The sequence below is a fragment of the Diplotaxodon limnothrissa genome, linkage group LG5, assembly GCF_057381915.1.
Source record: "Diplotaxodon limnothrissa isolate DT_005_m linkage group LG5, D_limnothrissa_male_GT1.1, whole genome shotgun sequence".
NCBI classification, from domain to species: Eukaryota; Metazoa; Chordata; class Actinopteri; order Cichliformes; family Cichlidae; genus Diplotaxodon; species Diplotaxodon limnothrissa.
The window spans coordinates 24542443-24565085 of NC_140600.1; the positions used below are offsets into that span (position 1 = coordinate 24542443).

General features: G+C 42.2%; 2 protein-coding genes across 2 annotated transcripts; both read left to right on the forward strand.

The window, feature by feature from the left end:
- Positions 1–8591: 8591 nt before the first annotated feature.
- On the forward strand, positions 8592–13636 carry emp3a (epithelial membrane protein 3a (MAM blood group)). The gene is made up of 4 exons (XM_085354334.1): positions 8592–8670; positions 8871–8973; positions 11861–12001; positions 13217–13636. The coding sequence occupies exons 1-4, from the start codon at positions 8593–8595 to the stop codon at positions 13390–13392; spliced, it is 498 nt and encodes a 165-aa protein (XP_085210460.1). The 5' UTR covers position 8592; the 3' UTR covers positions 13393–13636.
- A 1077-nt stretch (positions 13637–14713) lies between these two features.
- On the forward strand, positions 14714–20920 carry sack1e (scaffolding CK1 anchoring protein E). The gene is made up of 16 exons (XM_085354335.1): positions 14714–15172; positions 15608–15754; positions 16650–16774; positions 16865–17287; positions 17545–17601; positions 17672–17743; positions 17849–17902; positions 17993–18043; positions 18148–18204; positions 18298–18348; positions 18454–18510; positions 18592–18642; positions 18889–18939; positions 19377–19578; positions 19668–19874; positions 20762–20920. The coding sequence occupies exons 1-16, from the start codon at positions 14714–14716 to the stop codon at positions 20918–20920; spliced, it is 2223 nt and encodes a 740-aa protein (XP_085210461.1).
- Positions 20921–22643: the final 1723 nt, after the last annotated feature.

A 22643-nucleotide genomic window follows, 5' to 3' on the forward strand; every position in this document is an offset into this window, starting at 1 on the left:
GCAGTGCTAGCTACTCTGTGACACTGGGTGATCTACCTCTGAGATACGGAAGGTGACCTGGAGCTGGCGGAGGAACTGAATATCTTTTTCGCCCGCTTTGTGGCCGTGGTACCCGAGGTATTGGAGCCACAGCTGCAACACGCGGCCCACAGCAGCAGCACCCTCACCTTGGAAGAACACGAGGTGAGGCGCACTCTGCGGGCCGTCAACCCGAGGAAGGCGGCTGGTCCTGAAGGAGTGCCAGGCCAAATATTGAGGGATTGTGCAGAACACCTGGCTGGGATCTTCACTAAATCCCTCGCACAGGCGACTGTCCCATTCTGCCTCAAGTCCTCCACCGTAGTCCCATTGCCTAAGAAGCCCCACATCACCAGCCTGACTACACACCAGTGGCACTCACCCCAGTGATAATGATATGCTTTGAGAAGTTGGTCCACAGACACATCACAGTAGCCCTGCCTCGGAGCCTGGATCCACACCAGTTTGCCTACAGAGCTAACTGATCCACGGAAGACACCGTAGCCATAGCACTCCATGCTGCCCTAACGGCAGCATGGAGCAGCTATGTGCGGATGCTTTTCAGGGGTTACTGCTCTGCTTTTAATACCAACCTTGCACACAAACTGGTGGTGAAGCTACAAGACCTGGGGCTTCCATACACCACCTGCTTGTGGATCAACAGCTTCCTCTCGGACTGTAGACAGAGAGTGAGAGTTGGCCATCGCACATCCTCAGCCTGAGTCTCAGCACTGGCTCACCCCAGGGCTGTGTGCTCAGTCCACTGCTCTACTCTCTCTACACTCACGACTGTACTCCTGTCCACCAGAGCAACACCTTTGTGAAGTTTGCAGACAACACCACAGTGGTGGGGCTCATCTCCAGGGGTGATGAGTCTGCTTACAGAGATAAGGTGGAGCAGCTGTCGTCATGGTGTAAGGCCAATAACCTCCTCCTCAACACTTCAAAGACCAAAGAACTCATAATAGACTTCAGAAGAAAAAAGGCAGAGATACCACCACTAATCATTAAAGGCGACTGTGTGGAGAGGGTGGCAAACTTTCGCTTCCTGGGAGTCAACATAGAGGAGAACCTTTCCTCGAGTATGAACACCTCTGAGCTGCTGAAAAAGGCCCAACAGAGACTGTACTTCCTGAGAATTCTCAGGAGGAAAAATATTACACAGAGACTGCTGGTGTCCTTCTGCAGAGCCACCTTCGAGAGTGTACTAACCTATTGCATATGCATCCGGTACACTAGCAGCACTGTGGCTCAGAGGAAACCACTCCAAGGGGTCATGAACACCGCCCAAAGGATCACTGGCTGCCCTCTCCCCACGCTGGAAGAGCTACACAATACTTGCTTAAAAAGCTCAGAACATTATAAAAGATACTTCCCACCCTGGCCCCTCCCAGTTTGAAATGTTGCCCTCGGGAAGACAGTACAGTCACAAATAGACTCAAACACAACTTTTACCCAACAGCAATAATATGTCTAAATGTCACCTGTTTGCAGCCCGAGGGAATTTTTCTGAATGAGTGGGTGATGGGGGAAGTTGACTTGCTGACCGCTCAAGCCTGGAATGTTTTGATCACCATTTTTTCAGAATCAGAATCAGAATCAGAATGGGTTTTATTGCCAAATGTTGAGCAGGTTTACAACATTAGGAAATTGCTGCGGTGCTTCAGTGCAAACATACTGTCATAAATTGCGCTTAAATAGACATGAAAAAATAAAAGTAAGAATAAGAATTAAAAGTGCTACGTAGAAAGATATATGCATGAGATATACATGAGATATATACATGAGAATAAGAATTAAAAGTGCTACGTAGAAAGATATATGCATGAGATATACATGAGATATATACATGAGAATAAGAATTAAAAGTGCTACGTAGAAAGATATATACATGAGTGCAGGTGGTGATCAGTGCCAAAACATGGAATCATGCAGTGAACACAGCGTAGGGTCATGAGTTAGTGGTGGGGACAGTCGTACGTTTATTGTTCATGTGTCCAACAGCAGAGGGGAAGAAACTGTTCTTATGGCGAGAGGTTCTGGTGCGAATGGACCGGAGCCTCCTGCCTGAGGGGAGCAGGTCAAACAGACTGTATCCAGGGTGAGAAGGGTCAGCTGAGATCCGAGCTGCACGCCGCAGTGTCCTGGAGGTGTACAGGTCCTGCAGAGATGGGAGTTTTGGATGGATTTCAAGAATTTTGATAACAAATAAAGGAGTTTTTTAAATTGGAACTTTGACTTACGTTTTGAACAGCGGGCGCGTCAACATTATTCCCGTATTCAGCTGCTCGGCGACTCAAAGGTTTGACAGTCGCCAATACCACTCTTGAAATGATCTATGCACTGACTGAAGCATGTTTGTGGGAATATATGTGAATGTTTGCTCATACTATTCTTATTAGCACTTGATATTAAGTATTTCATTGATTGATTTTATTACATTTTTATTTTATTTTATTTTATTTTTATATTTCTATTGATGATGCAACTGATCGGAGAGCACTTTTAATTTTGTTGTACCTGCGACAATGACAATAAAGACATTTTGATTCTGATTATTCTAAAATTAGGAAATGTTATCTTTGCTTTAACTTTTGAGTATTGTGATGGACCGAGCAGTGAAGGAACGTCAGACAAAGGTTAAAGTGCAAAAAAAGGTTTTTTTTTAATGTGACCCTAAACATTTTTTTTTTTTTTTTACAGAAAATTCAAAATCTTGCACACGAATAGTGTGGGTGTCCAAGAAGAGGAGAAATTTGTGTCAACTATAACAAATGATTTTGAATACATTTTAACATTACGTTATCACATTCCTTTAAAGTTTTTACATTTGAGCAGACTTGTCCTTTTATTTCTTGGGAGTATAAAAGCAGTTTCAGATGAAACTTGGTCCAGAGACACAATAGGTAGCTCAGAGGAGGAATGCGTTTAAAGTATGACGTCAACTATCAAGAATGATTTTTAATGAATTTGTGAATGTGATGTGATTGTTTTGCATTAACTGTATTGAACATGAGCATGAGCATAACTGTCCTTTAATTTTTGTGGAATATTGCAATTGATAGTGATTAAACTTGGCCCAGAGGTACAGTAAGGGGAACCAGGCTATCCCAATGCAATATGTGTGCGCGCGTATGTGTGAAGGAAAACAGGCGCTGCCGTAAAGGCAAGTGTAGAAGCGCAAGAAACTTTATGTGGCGGATAAGAGGCGGATGGCTTGACCGCGGCTCATTTAACTGCGGTCTCATACCACTCTTTCTTTCTTTTTTTTTTGGCCGCAATTGTCTCAAACTGCCTTTGAAAATCCGAACACCGAACACCGTGAGCGCGTTGTTTTCTTCCCGTCGTTCTAACGGTACAGTCCTGCGACGACGGAGGAGGGCCCTCGGACAAACTCTGGGATTTAAAAATCTGACGCTAAAAATTTTCGTTGTCTTTTACACGGGTAAAACATAACGTGGGCGAATGCTAATTGGATGCGCAGGCCGATATCACCTTCTCAAGCTACTCTAATGTTGTGGGTAATATTTTGTAGGAGATGTTTTGTTCATGCATGGTGTTTGTGAACGCAGCATGAACATTGTGTGGCCTACTCCTGACTCCCCCTGACACTTGGCACTCTCTCTTTCCTGTTGTAGGTGGCGATAATCACAGGTTGTCTTTAAGCATTGCAGCTCGGATTCATTTCCCCTAGCAACTGTTTAAGCTGTGTAACTGTTGAAGGGTGGTGAGTAGGATCCTCATAGGTTCTCTGCAATTTGGTTTATAGTAGGGTGGACCCCGGCCAACGTTCTCTGCAGCAAACTTGTATCTCTATGGATCTCTACAGTTTCAGTTTATTTCCCAGTTTTTAAATCTGTTGCCCTATGGTTCCAAGAGCTGTCACCAATCTTTGTGTTGTATTATTTCACAACACTACTTTAATCAGCTAGCATTTCTCCTCTGGACTTGATGTCTACAGTCTCAGATCAACACAGCCCTGCCCTCCAGCACTATCAGCAGCAGTAACATTGTACCCCATCAGGTAAAATATAGGCTATGGTTGCTTTGCATTGTCCCCACCTGATGAGTGATAGTATGATGCAATTCTATATTATTTTAGATTCTTGATGAATGTGGGTTGTTGTTATTCAGCCTGGTTCTATGCACTCCTTTTTAATTTTGAGCACCTGCCCCTGCACAGCCCTGGTTAAATGTTACAGCATTGGTCTTTGAAGATGTGCTCAAATAGTAACAAAATACAGAACATTTATGAAAATGTTTGCTTTTCTACTGCACTTGGGCATTCAAAGCACTTTATACTTTATCTCATCCACCCTTTCACACACTTTCATAAAGGCACTTTTTTTTTTCTCTATGTCTTTTGCATCCAACATTGGTTTCCTTTGGAACTTTAAGTCTATCTGAAAGTGGAGAATAATTCTTAGTTGGTGTGGTTGGTTTTTAAATATTGCTCTAAATCATTGTTGTATATTTTTTACATGTTTATACAGAATATTGTATTTGGTTTTTAAGTAGTTATGTGGTACATGTGTTTAACTCTTGCTGCCATGATGTCTCTCTTGGAAATTAGATGAATAATCTCAATGAGATTTTTACCTGGATAAATAAAGAATTAATAACCCCCATGCCCTAGAAAACCCAGAAGTCTGACAAAGAAGTACAACCTCAATTTCCCAGTTATCTCAAAATTTTGGAGGGAAGATTTCCAATACAACCAATAAAAATTCCTGACAATTAAAATGTGCACTGCTGCATTAATGTACAGAGCTATAAAGTTACATGTAGCGTCCGCTTTTTTTTTTTTTTTAAATATAAATCGGTTTCATAATAATAATCAGTTTACTCATGTTTTCCTGCTGTATTAGTGAACTGAAACTGAAGAGTATTACTTTATGATGTCACTTCCCATTTGAGCTTCCTGGATGCTTCAGATTACGAAAGGATTAATGTTTATTTTCCTCATGTTACTGTAGTGACTGTTATTTGTTGTGGAAGAGAGATTTGTTTTTGGGAATGACTTTATTGTTGCAAACAAAGTGCTATTAGTCAAAGTGGAATATTTCAGCATGGTGTGCTGTCTTTCCTTTAAAAAAAACAAACAAACTTGATTTGTGGCCTTTTTAGTTGATTTTCGCTAAACCTTCACCAGAAACTATCGCAGTGAAGGTTGGCTGTCAAGAAGCCATTGTTATGGAAGGGAAATGGAGAAAATGATGAGGTACCATATTATACACAACTGCACTGGAAAAACTGTGGCAGCAGGTCTTTTGGAAGTTTAAATCTTTGGTTCCAATCATTGTAAGTATCAACAGAGTTGAGGAGAGAGGTGCAACAGTGAGCGTCAACAGCCATCCGTGAAACACAGTGTAGGCTTTGTCATGGTTTGGGTCTGTATTTCCACCACTGGTGCTGGAGATCTTGATAAAAATATCAGTTTGGTTTTCGAGCATGACAATGATCCCAAACGACCTGTCAATTCAGTAAAACCCTACCTGGATAGAGGGGAAAACCACAATCAAGGGTTAACCTCCCCAGTGCCTGGACCTCAGCTCACTGAAGCAGTGCAGGATCATCTGGATATGGAAAAAAAGGTAAATGTCCTTTAAAATGTGTGGAGAACTATTCCTGACGATGACTTAAAACAAATGACAAGAAAAGTTGCCTCAGTGAACTCAGTTCAGTGCAGGTTTAGTTAGGTAGTGCCAAATTACACCTAAAGTTGCCTCAAAGCAATTTACACTGTATGTTAAAGACCTTACAGTATTTGGAGGAAAATCAAATGATCCTCTATGAGCAAAAACTCAGCAACAGTGTGAAGGAAAAACCCCTTTAAATAGGAAGAAACCTCTGGCAGCACCAAGCTCAGGGAGGGGCAGCCATCTGCTGTGACTGATTGGGGGTGAAGGGGAAAGAGAAGAATAGAAAAGAGAGGAAGGAAAGAGAACACAAGGATTTAAGGACATGCTGCAGTGGGATATAAACACCTGAGGAGTGAAAAGAGGTGAATGGACAAGAAGTGCTCAGTACCTTCCATGAAATCTGAGCCTATAGCACCATAACTAAGTCATCCATCCACTTCTCCTTTTTCCTTTTCAGGGTCGCGGGGGGTCACTGGAGCCTATCCCAGCTGTCTTAGGGCTTAGGCTAACCTTAAATTTAGTAAGGGTGTCTGTCTCCAGGATGCAAACTGGGATTTGGCTCCATAGTAGAGAGGTCTGAGAGCTGAAGGCTCTGCCTCAAATTCTACTTCTAGAGATCCTCGGAACCACAACCAAGCCTGCTGTGTGAGAGCATAAAGGTGGTCATAACAAACATTGTCTACGAAACTTGTTAGAATTGTATAAACTCTGTTTTTGTTTTATATGCTGTATATGTGTGCACATATTCCAATAAATGCTGGCACCTATATCCCATTTTCCTAGCAAAATGCAATCTCAAGCCCAGTACTGTACTTTTAAAACTACAATTTTACTTTCACGGGCTATGATGTCTTCAATAAGTTCATGTGTATTAAGGTGGCGCTGTAATGAAACCGCATAATAAGCAACAATTCAATGAACCAAAGTGCTTCCTAAACATGAATACAACAGTAAAAATAATCCAGCCTCTTCCTATTTTCTGTATTTGATATTTTTTAATCTTGACACTACTTCAGGTACACAGAAGACAGTCTCTCATTAGTGAGACAAAGTCTACTACCTGGCAGGACAATTAAGTAAACCTTTACCGTGAATGACGTCACTTGATGAAGTTGAGTTTAAAGACAAATCATTATCGTCTCTTGGGATTCAATTTAGGATGAAACGGTGTGTGTTTTATTCTGGGTGGTCTGAGATTTCTTCTACATTTACAATCAAAAGTGGGCAGGAATCAGCCCTTATTTCCTGTCCTTCCGTCGCCTCACGTAGGAAGTGATGTAGTGGTGTTCATACCAAGCTGCAAGGCTCAATGAACAGCATGAGCAGGAATGCAGCATTGGCACATAAATCTGTCTGTAGCAATTTAATCATGTGCTGCCCACACATCTAGCAGTATCATGACAAATGCTGTGGGATCCTTTTCATTTTTCAACACACCCCCTAATGAGCACAGTGTTGTTATTATTATGACCCATATTTTCGGTACAGATGGGATGTGTGCAGGAAACTGCAAAGAATATGTTCTGTGTTCACGCAGGTCCACAGGAATGTTATTTTTTGGTATCGGGCTGGTCCCGACCACAGATTTGGGGGGAGGGCAGGGAAAGTTTGGAGGAAATGGCTGTAGAGAACTCCTCCTATGTCTAACTCTGCATTCCTCCTCGGTGCCCTTCTCTCCAAGTGTTCAAGCAAAAACCTCTGCAAGGAACGAAAAAGCAGAGATAGTGGATAGGAGTCACTAGGGAAAAGTATCTGAGGATCTCTCTCGAGCTCTCGACTCCAACGCTTTGAAACGGGTAAGAAGTTTACTCACACTTGTTAGGGAGGATTATAAAGAGACTAACAAAATACTTCTCTGAGCTTTTATGAAGTTACACTTTCTGTGTTAATCTTGAGATATGCTGGAGTTTTGTACAGTATAACTTAGCGCTGTCTTTCTGGATCATCTGAGATTTAAGAGCAACATTTCCCTGTAATGCCAGACCAATGCAAACTCCTGGCAGGGTAACGACACAGTGAAGTGTGCCAATGTAAACAGACGTGCGATTTACAGACTCATAAGGTGACACATCAAATTCAAAATTTCATTTTATCCATTTCTAATTTGAAAAAGTAGACAAAAAAACATCACTTAAAAGGAGAATTTCTAATGTAGTGTGCAGGCTTTATAAAAAAAAATCATTTAATAATTTTATCCAGATGTGTTACTGAAACTGAAGACTGTTACTTAGCTATGTAATTTCCCCTTTGAGCTTCCCAAACGTTCAGGAAAGTGTTTATTTTCCTCTCTTCTGTTACTGCAGAGACAGTTATTAGTCACACAGAGGAAACATTTGATTTAGGTTTTAGTAAATTTGCTGACTTATCAAAAGATTTAAATAGTTTTACTTGTTTTGTTTTGTTTTGACTCAGAGGCCTGTTTACAAAAAAATCATTTGACAAAGCGTTAAAAACTTTTTATTCGTTAATATGATTTTCATGCTTTGTGCATTTAAACGCTGGAGGTTAATATCCAGATTTTAAAAAGTAGAAGCCACAGTATTCGATCATGAGCATAAGGGTTTCATACTGCATGTTTGTTTACAGATGTTACAGAGTGCAGATGTTTTCATGTGCCCCTCAGAGACTGGATAGAGTCTAAAGAGATGGAGCAACTCCCCTGCATCCACTTCCTTCTGTGTGGCGTGCCTGTGCCTTGATAAATGAGCAGAGATTGTCAGTGAAACTGCCCAGAAGCAGACAAAGAGTCCAGTGTGTCAGGCCACGGAAATCTGTGGGTCACTTTAAATAGCATAAAAGAAGAAAACAAAGAGGAGTGTTCACTGACTAATTATAAAATCTTTTTAATAATTAATCATTTTACTTTCTCACATACTTCACAGGGTCATTTGCACACCCGATTCTAGGCTCGTCCTCGAATCTCAGAATAGCCATGGTCTTCCTACTCATCTCCTTAGTGGTGCTGCATTTGCTCTCCTTGGCCATGCTTGTCATTGCCACCCTTGAGAAGGTGAGACGTGGGAAATTGTGTTAAATAATTTACCCTCTTCTATCAACAGATGTCGCTGTTACTCTGTATTTCACATGAAGAGCACTGAGCAAAAGAATGGTGCTTCTCAACATACCAGCTGTAGATTTGTGCCATGTGCCTTTCTGCATATTTGTCTTAATGTGTGAGTGAGCATACTTTGAATTTCTTTCTTTCTTTAGACCTGGTGGGTTTGGACAGAATCAGAAGTCTCCAACCTCTGGCATTACTGCATGTATGACAATGCCACAGAAGCCTGGTTGTGTTCTGCTATCAATCAAAGTGGTAAGAAAGTATTTCTAACTTCATACTTCCATCCATTCCATCCATCCATTTTCATCCGCTTTGTCCGGGGCCGGGTCGCGGGGCAGCAGCCTAAGCAAAGAGGCCCAGACCTCCCTCTCCCCAGCCACCTCCTCCAGCTTATCCGGGGGAATACCAAGGCGTTCCCAGGCCAGCCGAGAGATATAATCTCTCCAGCGTGTCCTGGGTCTGCCCCGGGGCCTCCTCCCGGTGGGACATGCCTGGAACACCTCACCCAGGAGGCGCCCAGGGGGCATCCTTGTCAGATTCCCGAACCACCTCAGCTGGCTCCTTTCGATGTGGAGCAGCAGCTGCTCTGCTCTGAGCCCCTCCCGGATGGCCGAACTTCTCACCCTATCTCTAAGGGAGAGGCCAGCCACCCTTCGGAGGAAGCTCATTTCTGCCGCTTGTATCCGCGATCTCGTTCTTTCGGTCACTACCCACAGCTCGTGGCCATAGGTGAGGGTAGGGACGTAGATCGACCGGTAAATTGAGAGCTTCGCTTTTACACTCAGCTCCCTCTTCACCACGACGGACCGGTGCAGCGTCCGCATTACTGCAGCTGCAGCCCCAATCCGTCTGTCGATCTCCGGCTCCCTTCTCCCATCACTCGCGAACAAGACCCCGAGATACTTGAACTCCTCCACTTGGGGCAGGAACTCATCCCCGACCCGGAGTGGGCACTCCACCCTTTTCCGGCTGAGAACCATGGCCTCAGATTTGGAGGTGCTGATCCTCATTCCCGCTGCTTCACACTCGGCTGCGAACTGGAGCGGTGAGGTGAGGGACCAGACAAAGAGCGATTCATAAGACCCTTATGAGAAGGACATCGAGGGAACAGTTTACCCTGCCCGGGATAGGGTTACCGGGGCCCCGCCCTGGAGCCAGGCCCGGGGAGGGTGCCCGAGGGCGAGCGTCTGGTGGCTGGGCCTTAGTCCATGGGGCCCGGCCGGGCACAGCCCGAAGAGGAGACATGGGCCCATCCTCCCGCAGGCCCACCACCCGCAGGAGGCGCCATAGGGGTCGGGTGCATTGTGTGCCGGGTGGCGGCCAGGAGCGGAGGCCCTGGCGGACTGACCCCCGGCTGCCAAGACTGGCAATAGGGACTGGACTTCTGTGCTAATCACAGTTTGGCCATAACGAACACCCTGTTCGAACATAAGAGTGTCCATAAGTGCACGTGGCACAAGGACGCTCTAGGCCGTAGGTCGATGATCGATTTTGTAATCGTATCAGCAGACCTGCGACCATATGTTCTGGACACTCGGGTAAAGAGAGGGGCTGAGCTGTCAACTGATCACCACCTGGTGGTGAGTTGGATCAGGTGGCGGGGGAAGACGCTGGACAGACCTGGTGCACCTAAACGCGTAGTGAGGGTGTGCTGGGAACGTCTAGCAGAGGCCCCAGTCCGCGAGATCTTCAACGCACACCTCCGGCAGAGCTTCAACAGCATTCCGAGGGAGACTGGGGACATTGAGTCCGAATGGACCATGTTCAGCGTCTCCATTGCCGAAGCTGCTGCATTGAGCTGCGGCCGCAAGGTGGTTGGTGCCTGCCGTGGTGGTAATCCCCGAACCAAATGGTGGACACCAGAGGTGAAGGGAGCCACCAGGCTGAAGAAGGAGTCCTATCGGGCTTGGTTAGCCTGTGGGACTCCGGAGGCAGCCGACAGGTATCGACAGGCCAAGCGGAATGCGGCTCGGGCAGTGGCTGAAGCAAAAACTCGGGTGTGGGAGGAGCTCGGAGAGGCCATGGAAAAAGACTTTCGGGCTGCCTCGAAGAGATTCTGGCAAACCGTCAGACGTCTCAGGAGGGGAAAGCGGTGCTCTACCTGCACTGTGTATAGTGCTGGCGGAGCGCTGCTGACGTCGACTGAGAAAATTGTCAGGCGGTGGAAGGAATACTTCGAGGACCTCCTTAATCCCACTGACACGTCTTCCGAGGAGGAAGCAGAGTCTGGGGATGAGGGGAATGACCCGCCAATTTCCGGGGGCGAGGTCACTGAGGCAGTTAAACAACTCCTTGGTGGCAGAGCCCCTGGTGTTGATGAGGTCCGCCCCGAGTTCCTGAAGGCTCTGGACGTTGTAGGGCTGTCCTGGTTGACACGCCTCTGCAAGGTTGCGTGGAGATCAGGGGCAGTACCTGTGGACTGGCAGACCGGGGTGGTGGTCCCCATCTTTAAGAAGGGGGACCGGAGGGTGTGTTCCAACTACAGGGGGATCACACTCCTCAGCCTCCCTGGGACAGTCTATGCCAGGGTGCTGGAAAGGAGAGTTCGTCCGTTAGTCGAACCTCGGATACAGGAGGAACAATGCGGTTTTCGTCCTGGTCGCGGAACACTGGACCAGCTCTTTATCCTCTCCAGGATACTTGAGGGTGCATGGTAGTTTGCCCAACCAGTCTACATGTGTTTTGTGGACTTGGAGAAGGCATTCGACCGTGTCCCTCGGGGTGTCCTGTGGGAGGTGTTGCGGGAATATGGGGTGTCTGGCCCATCGCTACGGGCCATTTGATCCCTATACAACCGTTGCAAGAGCTTGGTTCGCATTGCCGGCAATAAGTCGAACTCGTTCCCGGTGGGTGATGGGCTCCGCCAGGGCTGCCCTTTGTCTCCGGTTCTGTTCATAATTTTTATGGACAGGATTTCTAGGCGCAGCCAAGTGGCGGAGGGCTTTCGCTTTGGTGGCCTCAGAATCTCATCTCTGATTTTTGCAGATGATGTGGTTCTGTTGGCTTCATCGGGTGAGGGCCTCCAGCTCGCACAACTTCATACTTCATATCTCTAATTTCATTTCTGCATCACTGGCTATTGCATAACAGTTCAAAGCTCCATAGTGAGCCATGCTCTTCCTTTAACTTGTTCTTCCAGACTGGCTGCAGTCTATCCAGGCCCTCATGGTCTTCTCTGTGGTCTTCTCCTCAATCTCCTTCCTGGTTTTTCTGGGTCAGCTGTTCACCATGTCCAGAGGAAGCCTGTTCTACATCACAGGCCTCTGTCAGGCCTTTGCAGGTATTTAATGACTTCTTCTTTCTTTGCAAAGAGTAACTAATTTACTAATTTTAGTCAATTAGTAGCTAATTTTGTATTAATTGGACTGGACACTTCCATTACATTGATTTAATTTTAAAAACAGTTGCTTTCTTATTTTTCCAAACTTTTTGAATCATGCTTTTCTTCTATATGGTTGAAGTTTGACAAAGATGTTAATTTTCTTGTCATCAAACAGTTTTCTTATCTCATGTGCACTTCAAAACATCAATAAACTGGTCTGACAACAGTTTGTGTAGCCTGATGGTTGTGATTATAATCAAAGTAATTGCACGATTCACACCTTTAAACTGTGGCTCACTAGAGCACCACCGTGTGTTAAACCACAGCTGTATCTAGTCCTCAACAAATTCAGTATTAGCTCCTGTCTTATTACCACTTGCTTAAAACTTAAAAAAATAAGTGTTTTTAACCTTCAAAGTCAGTTTATTGTGTTTTTCCTTATTTTTTTGCTGATACATTGGTGCATGCTCAAAACCTACTTTTCAGATAATGAGGCAAAAGTATGTACAAGTAATTCCTGTAAGCCTCGGTTAGTAGATGTTCAGATAATCGCTCAGCGAGACCATATATTCCAAAGATGGTCATCTGAGGCACAGAAGCCCCTCCCACCTGCAGTTAGAACTTTCGGTTTTGGGACAGGCAGCCAATCAGAACAGACCAACCGACAATCTTTTTGTTTTTTAGGGATATATATGCTGCATCTTTAGAAACCAGTGAGGTAGAGCATGACAGACAGCTCTTGGAGGTTGGAAAGCACTGATATGTCAAATGACATGGCTCCTCTTCTCTTAATAAAAGAGAAAACTGTATATGACCATTGATATTTAAAACCTTAAAATGATTGTACTTATATTTTAGGGAGTCATCATAGATGTGTATTAAAGTGACAATAAATGCTCCTCTCTCTTCTGACTGCCCCCCACCAGCCTCGCTGAGCGTTTAGGGCTCAAAATCCTGAGGAATTCTGCTCACAGTACTGTAAATAAACGTAAAGAACAAAACGCATAAGTGTAACAATAACAGACAGGTGTTAGTGTGAACCAATGTATCAGGTTCATCACCTCACCCGATGACTGTAAAATTAAGCAATGTCACTCACTCTCTAATGTGGTTTTAAAATACGATTTTTTTTATTGTTGTTGTTGTTGTTTATTTATTTTAAAACGTTTGCAGGTTTCGCGGACTTTGCCGCTTGCCTCATCTCCACCTTCCACAGAAAGGAGATTTTTGATGACTCAAGAGTCTTGAACAAAGGACACTTTGGCTACTGTTTCATCCTGGCGTGGCTGTGCGTCCCCTTGCTTCTCGTGAGTGGAGTCCTGTACATCCACCTGCGCAAGAAGCAGTGAGCCAACAAGAAGCTGAAGCGAAGGCACCTTATTCAGAGACCTTATCTGTCTCTCTCTGTCTTTCTCTTTCTGTCCCTCCAGTTAAGAGTATAAGCACACATGATGAGGAAATAAGATGACTGAGAATGAAGTGCATCTTTAAATGCCACAGCTCAGTTTTCTTATTCCTGCTTCCAGGGAATTCAAAGTTACTACAGAATAATTGAGTGAGCAAATATATGTATAAATTTCTGTGTTTAATGTTTATATATATTTTTTATGCAATGAGAAAATGCACTCATTAAAAGGTCATGCATTCAGAGCTGGGCTAAAGAGCATTCCTGTGTTTTAAAGGGTTCAGTCTGTGTGGGCTTTCCTTTGTTTCTCAGTAAGTGCTTTGTAAAGCAGAGGAGGTTTAATCTAACGACATAACACTGTGGCTGCAAAAATGCTGCTCCCTCTTTGTCATTCAATCGCTCACCAATTTGTGGCATTCGCTGTTTATCTTTTCAAAGCAACATCAGGACATTTTCAACGGAACAGAAGAGGGGGAAAAATCAGTGATAACTCCCGCGTGCTTTAGAAACACAAACAGCTTCGTTAAAGCACTTCCAAAGAAATCAAAATGAAACAGCTTACAGATTGCACCTATCACCGTTTGATGCAGAGCTAGATACAGTATTACACGTTACCCGTAAACTTACCCGTCAGGCTGGACCGGTCCCAGAAAAAAAACACTGCGTGGCGCACGACAGCTTCTCAGATAAAGCATGCATGGCACTATAATCCACTACACGCCTCACACACAGGTATATGCATCTTCTTTACAATCGGAAACCGGCAATATATGCTGTGAAGACAGAGGGGATAAAGTAGAGTCATGCCAGGGCGTCTGTGATCTGAAGCGATCCGTCAGCTCCGCAGTATGTCTGGAATCTGGGAATAGTGTCAGCAACAAGGAGTGGAAGCCTTTAATGAAATTAGATAACAGGTGGGTGAGGTGACACACACAGAAGAATCACAGCTGCTCTCAGCTTACGTATCGTATCACACTTGAGCCAAAGAGATCAAACTGCCCAGGAGGTGAGTTTCACAAAGTGCTGATTTAGTCATCAAACATTTCAACCTATTTTATTTTTTGGTTGTTTTAGGGGACAAAATCGTAGAGTCCGACTGCAAGCGAGGACAAGATATCTCTGAACTGCCATAAATGGAAATAGTGAGTTGTTTTTTTTCTGGAGGAGTGAATGAAAATCTCCGTTTTTCTTGATTGGAGAGCGACATGAGTTGAGTTTCACTGCTTTAAAAAAGTAAACGCTTATTGCCGGGAAAGACTACAGTCATGTCAAACAACGAGGAGAGTCTGGATGAGGATACAGTTTTCCTGCCGGTGGATGAGTCCTCCCCGGAGTTCATCTATAGTGAGAGGGAGAGAGAAGCAGTGGAGAAGCTGCTGAGCGCTGGACCAGAGGCTTTCTACTCAGTCGTCAAAGAGCTCCCCGACTGCTTCTTATCCTCTGAAGAGGTCAGCCAGTTTAAAAGCTGGGTTCAGAGCTACTCTTTCAACGATCCGCGGCTACAACATGAGAATGGAGCAGAGAGCATGGCAGAGATGGAGGACTTCTGTTCCAGTTACTTTCCCTGCCACTCGGATGTGCCAGTCCCGGGCCTGGAGTTGGGCTGGCCTCATAAAACCCCCTGGTCGGTAACGGCAAGTGTCACAGTCCACACCAGCCCTCCTGCAGAAGGGGAACCTTCAGTCAGAGAGGTGATCAGACGGCAGTTACAAAGAGCCAGACAGGTACGCAAATTTCAGCTGGATTCATTATTTTCACGAATAGAAACAGCTTATGTTTTCATATGAAGTACATAAAGTCAGGATATCTAAAAGGAAATTAGTTATATGCTTAGACCCTGATGAAGACGCCTGTGTTTGTCTTGCTTGCTAAATTTCTCCTAGAGTTAAATATTTTTATATTGTTGGGGGGTTTTTTTGCACTCCTGAAGATTTCCCGTAGAGAAAGCCTTAGAGGCAGCACTTCCTCTAAAGAACTCGTTTTGTTGTTAGGCATTTCTCTGATAATTAACCATCAAATTTTAACTTTTAGCCATTATGATTTCATCATTTCTTTTTGTTATGATTGTATTCTTATGATAGGCCTGAACACTGAAAGAAGTGGGCTTTAGTTAAAAATGCAGGCTAAATTATATACATGCATATTTTCATGTCATTCAGGTAATTGCCATCGTGATAGACAGACTGACAGATAGTGCAATAATTGGAGATTTACACAGTGCTGCCTCTCGGGGCGTCCCTGTCTACATCATCCTGAACCAAAGGTCCATTCAGGAGAAGTTCTCGTCCAACAGGCTCTGGCATCCAGTGAGTCAACACATACAAATCAGCACACACCTAGCAGCCATCCTTCACACATGGCAGTAAATAAAACAAAGATTTTAGTTGGACACAGCAGCGCATTGTGGAATGGGATATTTTCATTTGCTATCCTGGTCTTAACATGTGCAACAAAGTCTTGTTGTGCTCAATGTGGTGGCAAATTTGTTTAAGCTGAAAAAGAATGAAACTAAAAACACTTCCCATATGTCCCATGCTACTGTAGTGACATCTATAAGCACACATTTGTTCCCAAAGTCTAGTTTTTGTATTTATTTAAGTTAAAAATGCTTTTCAAATGTAGTTTTATTGCTTTAGTTCAGTTTGAGTTACTTGACTCTGTGCACATATGTTGGAACTCAAACTGCAAGTCTTGTCTTTTTGCTTTGACAAGCTGATGGTAGGAATGTAGCAGAGAATCGGCCACACAGCTAAACTGGTTGCACAGCATTCAATGGAGTTTGTATTGCTTTCAAGCAAAGACAGCATTCTCATTAGAGCTGCTCATGAAATAGATGAACAGAAGGTAAAATCAGGGCAGAATTCAGCCATACTTGGATAGAATGCTGAATTAAAACCCTGTTTACACTTATATCCAATCCTTTCCACAAAATCAATTTAAATCCAAGTGTATACACAGTCGTACCTGTTACATGCACTTTTAGACATTCTTTCTTGTGTCCTCAGCGGATCAAGCCTACACTCCTTTGCATTGATTATATCACCTTGAAACCTAAAGTACCACTTAATCATATCAAGATCATGGTCTTGTTTGTACCTACAGTACTTACAGCGTTACACACCAATGTGACGATTCAGCTTTTGGCACTGTCACAGGTTTTAGTGTAATGCAATGCTGAGTTTAAACCTTGTGTTTTGACAGAACATACGGGTCCGAGCTCTTGGTGGGAGAAGTTTTGGTTTGAGGGATGGAAGAAAGCTGGTTGGGGAAATGAATGAGAAATTCATTCTGGTGGATTTAGACACAGTCATCCACGGCAGCTACAGGTAAACAGATTTGGCTTCCACCTGCTTGTCTTTGTATGTGAGGCGTAAATGCTTGAAAGTGACTCAAAACATTGTTGCTGAATTCTGCAGCTTCACCTGGACGGATACCCACCTGCACCGGCAGCTGATCACCGTCCTGAGGGGACCAGCTGTTGATGCATTTGACCGGGAGTTCAGGATTTTGTATGCTAGTTCACTCCCAGTTCTTTCCACTGCAACCCATGTGAACCAAAACCATCAGCTTAAAGACATTTCAGCTGTCAGACTTCTGAAAAGGATCTCTGTTGATCCCGATATCACCGACCCTCCCTCCCCACGTGCTGTTTCCCCTCTGGACTGGGATAAGATGGGAGTTTTTTCAGAAGAAAGCAGCTTGCCAACCAGTCCTCTGTATCTTCATGGGGAAGTGGTGAAGCTGGAGATGGCGCTACAGAGCAGCATGCAGTTAGATAAAAACACACCTTTAATGGATGGATTTACTAACAACCAAAACCATCTTGAGGATAAAAGAAGGTAGTGTATCTGAATTAGTCTCCACATCATCATCAGTCCTTGAATAAATATGTCAGAATACAGCAGACATATTTAAAATTCTCATGGCCAGAATTTATTCTGTCCTTTAACCAAACCTGTAGCTGATCTTCTTGCTTCTTGCTTTAACCTGCCATCCCTTTTGTATTATTCTCTGAGTAATTTCCAGAATAGCAAACTGGATATTTTCAATATTTTGTGCTGCAGGATGTTTTTTTTCAGATTTTTGTGTCTGACAGATTCAAAGAAAACTTCTCTCCAGTGGAAACTGAAGTTGTTAAAAACTCAACTTTGAAGTGAGTCTTATTAAAAGCTATGTTATGATTTGAACTACTAGCTCATGTCGATGATTTACACAAACATTAGGGATCTTGATTATGCTCATAGGAACAGAGAGCCTTTGACAGCAGAGCCAGCTACTTCAGAGAGAACGAAAAGGTGAAATCAATAAGACACCAAAAAAAAAGAGAATTATTTTTAGACTGTCATTTTCAAATATATGTATATTTTCACCATGTTATTGAAGATTTTTTAATTCGACAGGATCACAGACAGCCTTTCTCCAGTGGCAACTGACATGGAGAAATCCACTTTCCAGTGAGTCTTATGTAATGATTCAAACTATTCGATTTTTTTTTCCATGTCAATGTTTTACACAAACTTTTGGGATCTTGACTATTTTCATAGGCGCAGAGAGTCCTTATCAACCCAGCCGGATACTTCAGACAGAACAAAAAGGTAAGATCAACAAGATACAACTTAGTTTTTTTTTAAATTGATTGTCCAAATTTATCTATTTGTAAATATTTTAGGATGTTTTTAAAGATTTTTGTGTTTGACAGGGTCAAAGACAAAATCTCTCCGGTGGCAACTGATGTCATAGAAAAATCAACTTTCAAGTGAGTCTTGTTATTAGCTGTGGTATGACTGAGATTATTAGGGGTCTGTTTTTTCCAGGCTGAGGATATTTGGGATCTTATTTGTTTTCACAGGAACAGAGAGCCCGTATCAACTCAGCCAGCTACTTCAGACAGAGTAAAAAAGTAAGATCAACATGATATATGGAAAAATAATTATTAATTTTAAAATTTCACGTCCAAATATATCTATATTTTGAGGACGTTCTTACAGATTTATGTATTTGTCAGGTTATCTGAAAGCGTGTCTCCTGTTGCAACTGACATAGAAAAATCAGCCGTTTTCAAGTGAGTGTTATTATGAGCTATGCTGTTATTAAGACTATTAGCTCGTTTGCACAAACATTTAAGATCTTGATTATTTATTAGGAGCAGAGAGTCTTTCTCGACTCAGCCGGATACTTCAGACAGAAGAAAAAGGTGAGATCAACAAGATACAAGTTTTTTCTTTGGCAATTTCTTGTCCAAATATATCTATTTGTATATGTTTGTAGGATGTTTTTACAGATATTTGTATTTGATAGGGTCAACGACAATCTGCCTCCAGAGTCAACTGATGTCATAGAAAAATTACTTTTCAAGAAAGTCCTATTATTAGCTATGCTATGATTAAGACAATTAGTTGTCTCTGTTTTTTCCATGATCTTGATCTTGGTCTTGATTTAGGAGCAGGGAGTCCTCATCAGCACAGCCAGCTCCTTTAGAAAGAACAAAAAGGTAAGATGTCATGTCCAAATATCTGGCACCAAAATAAGTTATTGAAATAATTGTATAAATAATAATTTAATGTCCAAATTGTGTATTTTGTAGATTATATTGTACCGTACTCTATTGTATCCAGCACATTTGTGGCTTATTGAGAAAAGCTGGTCATAAGCATTTTAACTGTACCTACTTTAAAATAATGCCAGATTTTTCTTCTGTGTGTGTGTTGGTATGATTTTTTTTTTAAATTACTTTTCTATCCTTTTATATTCAAATGACATGTTCACACAAGGAAAACTTATTTTTTTAAAGGATAAAGCCTGGTGGTTATAATTTAGCTTTCCTTAGCTTTCCTTTTGCATATTTATTCAGAGTTGTTTCATTTTCAAATGGTCTAAAATGTCTAAAATAAAGTTTGTCACTTTTTATTCCTACTGGATGGAGTGCAGCATGGAGAGAGACACTTCCAGGCACCACCCATCAGAGAGGAGCACGACTTTATATACCAGAAATACATCTAGATATGATGACAAAGCAAACGAGGAAACATACAGGCGTTACTCTTTTCAGGCAAGAAGGTACTCTATTAAAGAAGAGGAGAGTAAAACAGATGATATTGCAAAAAAAATGGTGAACAAGCCATCTTCTAGAGTAAGTAACCTGCTTTTGCTTTCAAAACACTCAATCTCATCTTGATATGGAGCTCCTAGAAAAGCTAAGATGTATTTCTCTCCTGTCAGAAGCCGATAATCTTGAGCATACACAGGGAGGATAACTTCAGCGCTCTGAGCGACATCATGAGGAAAATTCCACATACCAGTTCAGGACTGCTTAAGAGAGAATCAAAGAGTATACATACCCAGTCCATGTGGGATCTGAGCAAGGAAGACGCAGCTACAAGTCATGAAAAGAAAAGAGTCTCAGTGCCGAGATATACCAGGCCCACTGTAAGTGTGCAGATTCAACTAACTAACTAACTAACTAACTAACTAACTAACTAACTAACTAACTAACTAAAGGACTTAGAGACTTAGAAAGATATTTATTGAGGCTCTCCCTTTTCTCTCTGTGCTCTCCTTTTTTCTTCCCCCTTAATCCCTGTGAGGGGTTATGTCACATCGCTGCCTCTCCCTGCGCCTGGATTGGCCGGGAGTTACTTCCTGTTAAAAGGAAGAATCCTCCTAGTGCTGCTCATCGGAGATAAATTGAAAGTTTGGGGTTTTACTTACACTGCAGTGCATTTAGCTCACAATATAAAGAACCTTGTTATTGTGATTTGGGACTATAGAAATAAACCTGAAATTAAGTCAGTTGTCACTCCACAAAAACATAACAGTGGCCTTTTGCAAATATCTCTTCTCCTCAGTATTAAAAGTTATCATCTTAGAACTCTGAAGTAAGTAATAAGAAGCCAAAAAAAAGAAAAAAATTATTTTTAGTGAAATTTCCTTTTAGTAAAATCCATGTGTTTGAATCATTGCAAACAAAAGATAAACATACGTGTAGAAAGTACAAATTAGCCAAGGGTTTTCTGCCTTTTTGGCTGGTGACCCCTAAAAACTACAATCAAATTTTTAAAAAAAAAGTTATTGTCTGAATGAGTGAAATCACATGTAATTTATTTTTCAAATATTTTAGAAGCGACAAGAATCATTTCTACTGTTTTAGAGTAAAAAAAAAGAAAAGAAACTAAGTAGTCTGTTTTATCTCTGTAATTACCCTCAGGTTGAAAAGCAAAGGTAGCATTAACTTTAAATTCACTCATATGTGAGAAGTATATAACTATAGTGCCATAGTGCCAATATCTGATACTCTTTTTCTGTTTCCCTGACAGTATGAGCCATCTTACATAACACCTGGTCTTACCCTGATGGAAAAGAGGAACGACAAAGCGAGGTCCACATTAATGCCCACAGAGAGGCCTCGCAGTTACACTTTTCTCGGTGTGGACTCGGGAAGGAAGAAAGGAGGAGCGGGAGAAAACCATGAGTGATATACTGTGAACACGTTCTGTCACAAAGCAAAGAAACCGGCTGGCAGTGGATATTTTACGACATCTGCAGTGTTAACTACTTAAAGTATAAGCCAAAGCAGGCAGAGACTGTAATGAAAAGCATTAGTAACAGGCACATGGATAACAGGCATTATGGATACGATGTTTTACATGTACGGTGACTTACATGTAAAATAGTCATATTGTTGCTGCTCACCAGGAAAAATATCAACTCTGTTATTTGCTAAACATCTTTTTTGATTAAAATGTTCATAGAAGTGACTTCACTGAGCCCCTTGGGGGGTTTAGATCTTTGATGATGAACTGATAATGACTTCATTAGTTACACTTTGCTGGTACCTTTATCTCCAGAACTGCCTCAATTCTTCAAGACACAGATTCAACAAGGTGCTGGAAACACTCCTCAGAGATTTTGGTCCATATTGAGATTACATCATCACATGGCTGCTGATATTTGGTGACTGTGGAGGATGTCTGAAAACAGTGAACTCACTGTCATGTTCATAAAAGAAGTTTGAGAAACACAAGTTTGAAAGCCAAATGTTGCAGCAGAAATCGAGACTTATCAATTGTCCTGTTCTTACCTGACAGGAGTCACCATGTGTGGTCTTCTGCTGCTATAGCTCATGTATAACGTAGCACAGAAAACATTGCGGTTAAATATTGAATATATTTATTTGCCTTTCAAAAAAATATAGTGAAATGTATTGTAATTTTACATCATCAAATAATTTAGTTTTTCCTGTTTTTTGTTGGGGGGGGGGGGGGGGGGGGGCTTTACTGTTTTACTATTTGAAGTTACTGTTAATTCTATGGTGAAAATCACAGTTAGAATGTGAAATTAAATTCTGTTTTATCACTTTTCATATTTTAACAATGCCAACTTGGCAGACTAAACCTGTTTTGTGTAATCTGGGCCTCCTCATCTACAAATGATGTTACCAGAAAATATCCAGTTTAACTGTCATACTGCTTATACTGGCCTTCGACTTCTACCTCTACTGTTGTAAAGTACATTTTCAGATCTTTCAGTTATTCTAGCAAGGAGAGAAAATAAACATGCACATCCATCCATCCATTTTTCCTCTTATCCAATTTAGTGTCCCGTCCAGTTCTGTTAGGTGAAGATTTATTGTGTGTGTGTGTGTGTGTGTGTGTGTGTGTGTGTGTGTGTGTGTGTGTGTGTGTGTGTGTGTGTGTGTGTGTGCGTGCGTGCGTGCCTGCCTGCCTATCTATCTATCTATGGTGGTAGGCTCTCATTTTTCTCAGAAACAAAAATTAGGTTAAAAAAAAAATCTTGTAAATCTTTGTTTTTACATTCATCAGGACCCAATCAGCCCAAATATCAAATAGAAATAAAAAATGCATGCCGTGGAAGAGTTCGGGTCTAAGGAGGTTAATGGTAAATAAGAGAGAGTAGAAAACAATGGCACAGTGGTTGAAAATACATATAAAACAGGCTCATTATGTTTCCACAGTTATGTTAGAGGACACAAGAAAAGTTGATATTGTGTTCTTGAAAGTATATTTTAATTTTCTGAGAACAAATAAGCCGCATATAAATCATATCACTTCATTTTTCTTCACATGCATTACTGTAAGATTAACAGAAGATGGCTGTAAGTATAAAAATACATGCTCAGTTACTTAATCTTAATTCATAAAGCTTGTAAAGTTTAAAAAAAAGTTGTAAAACAGCTAA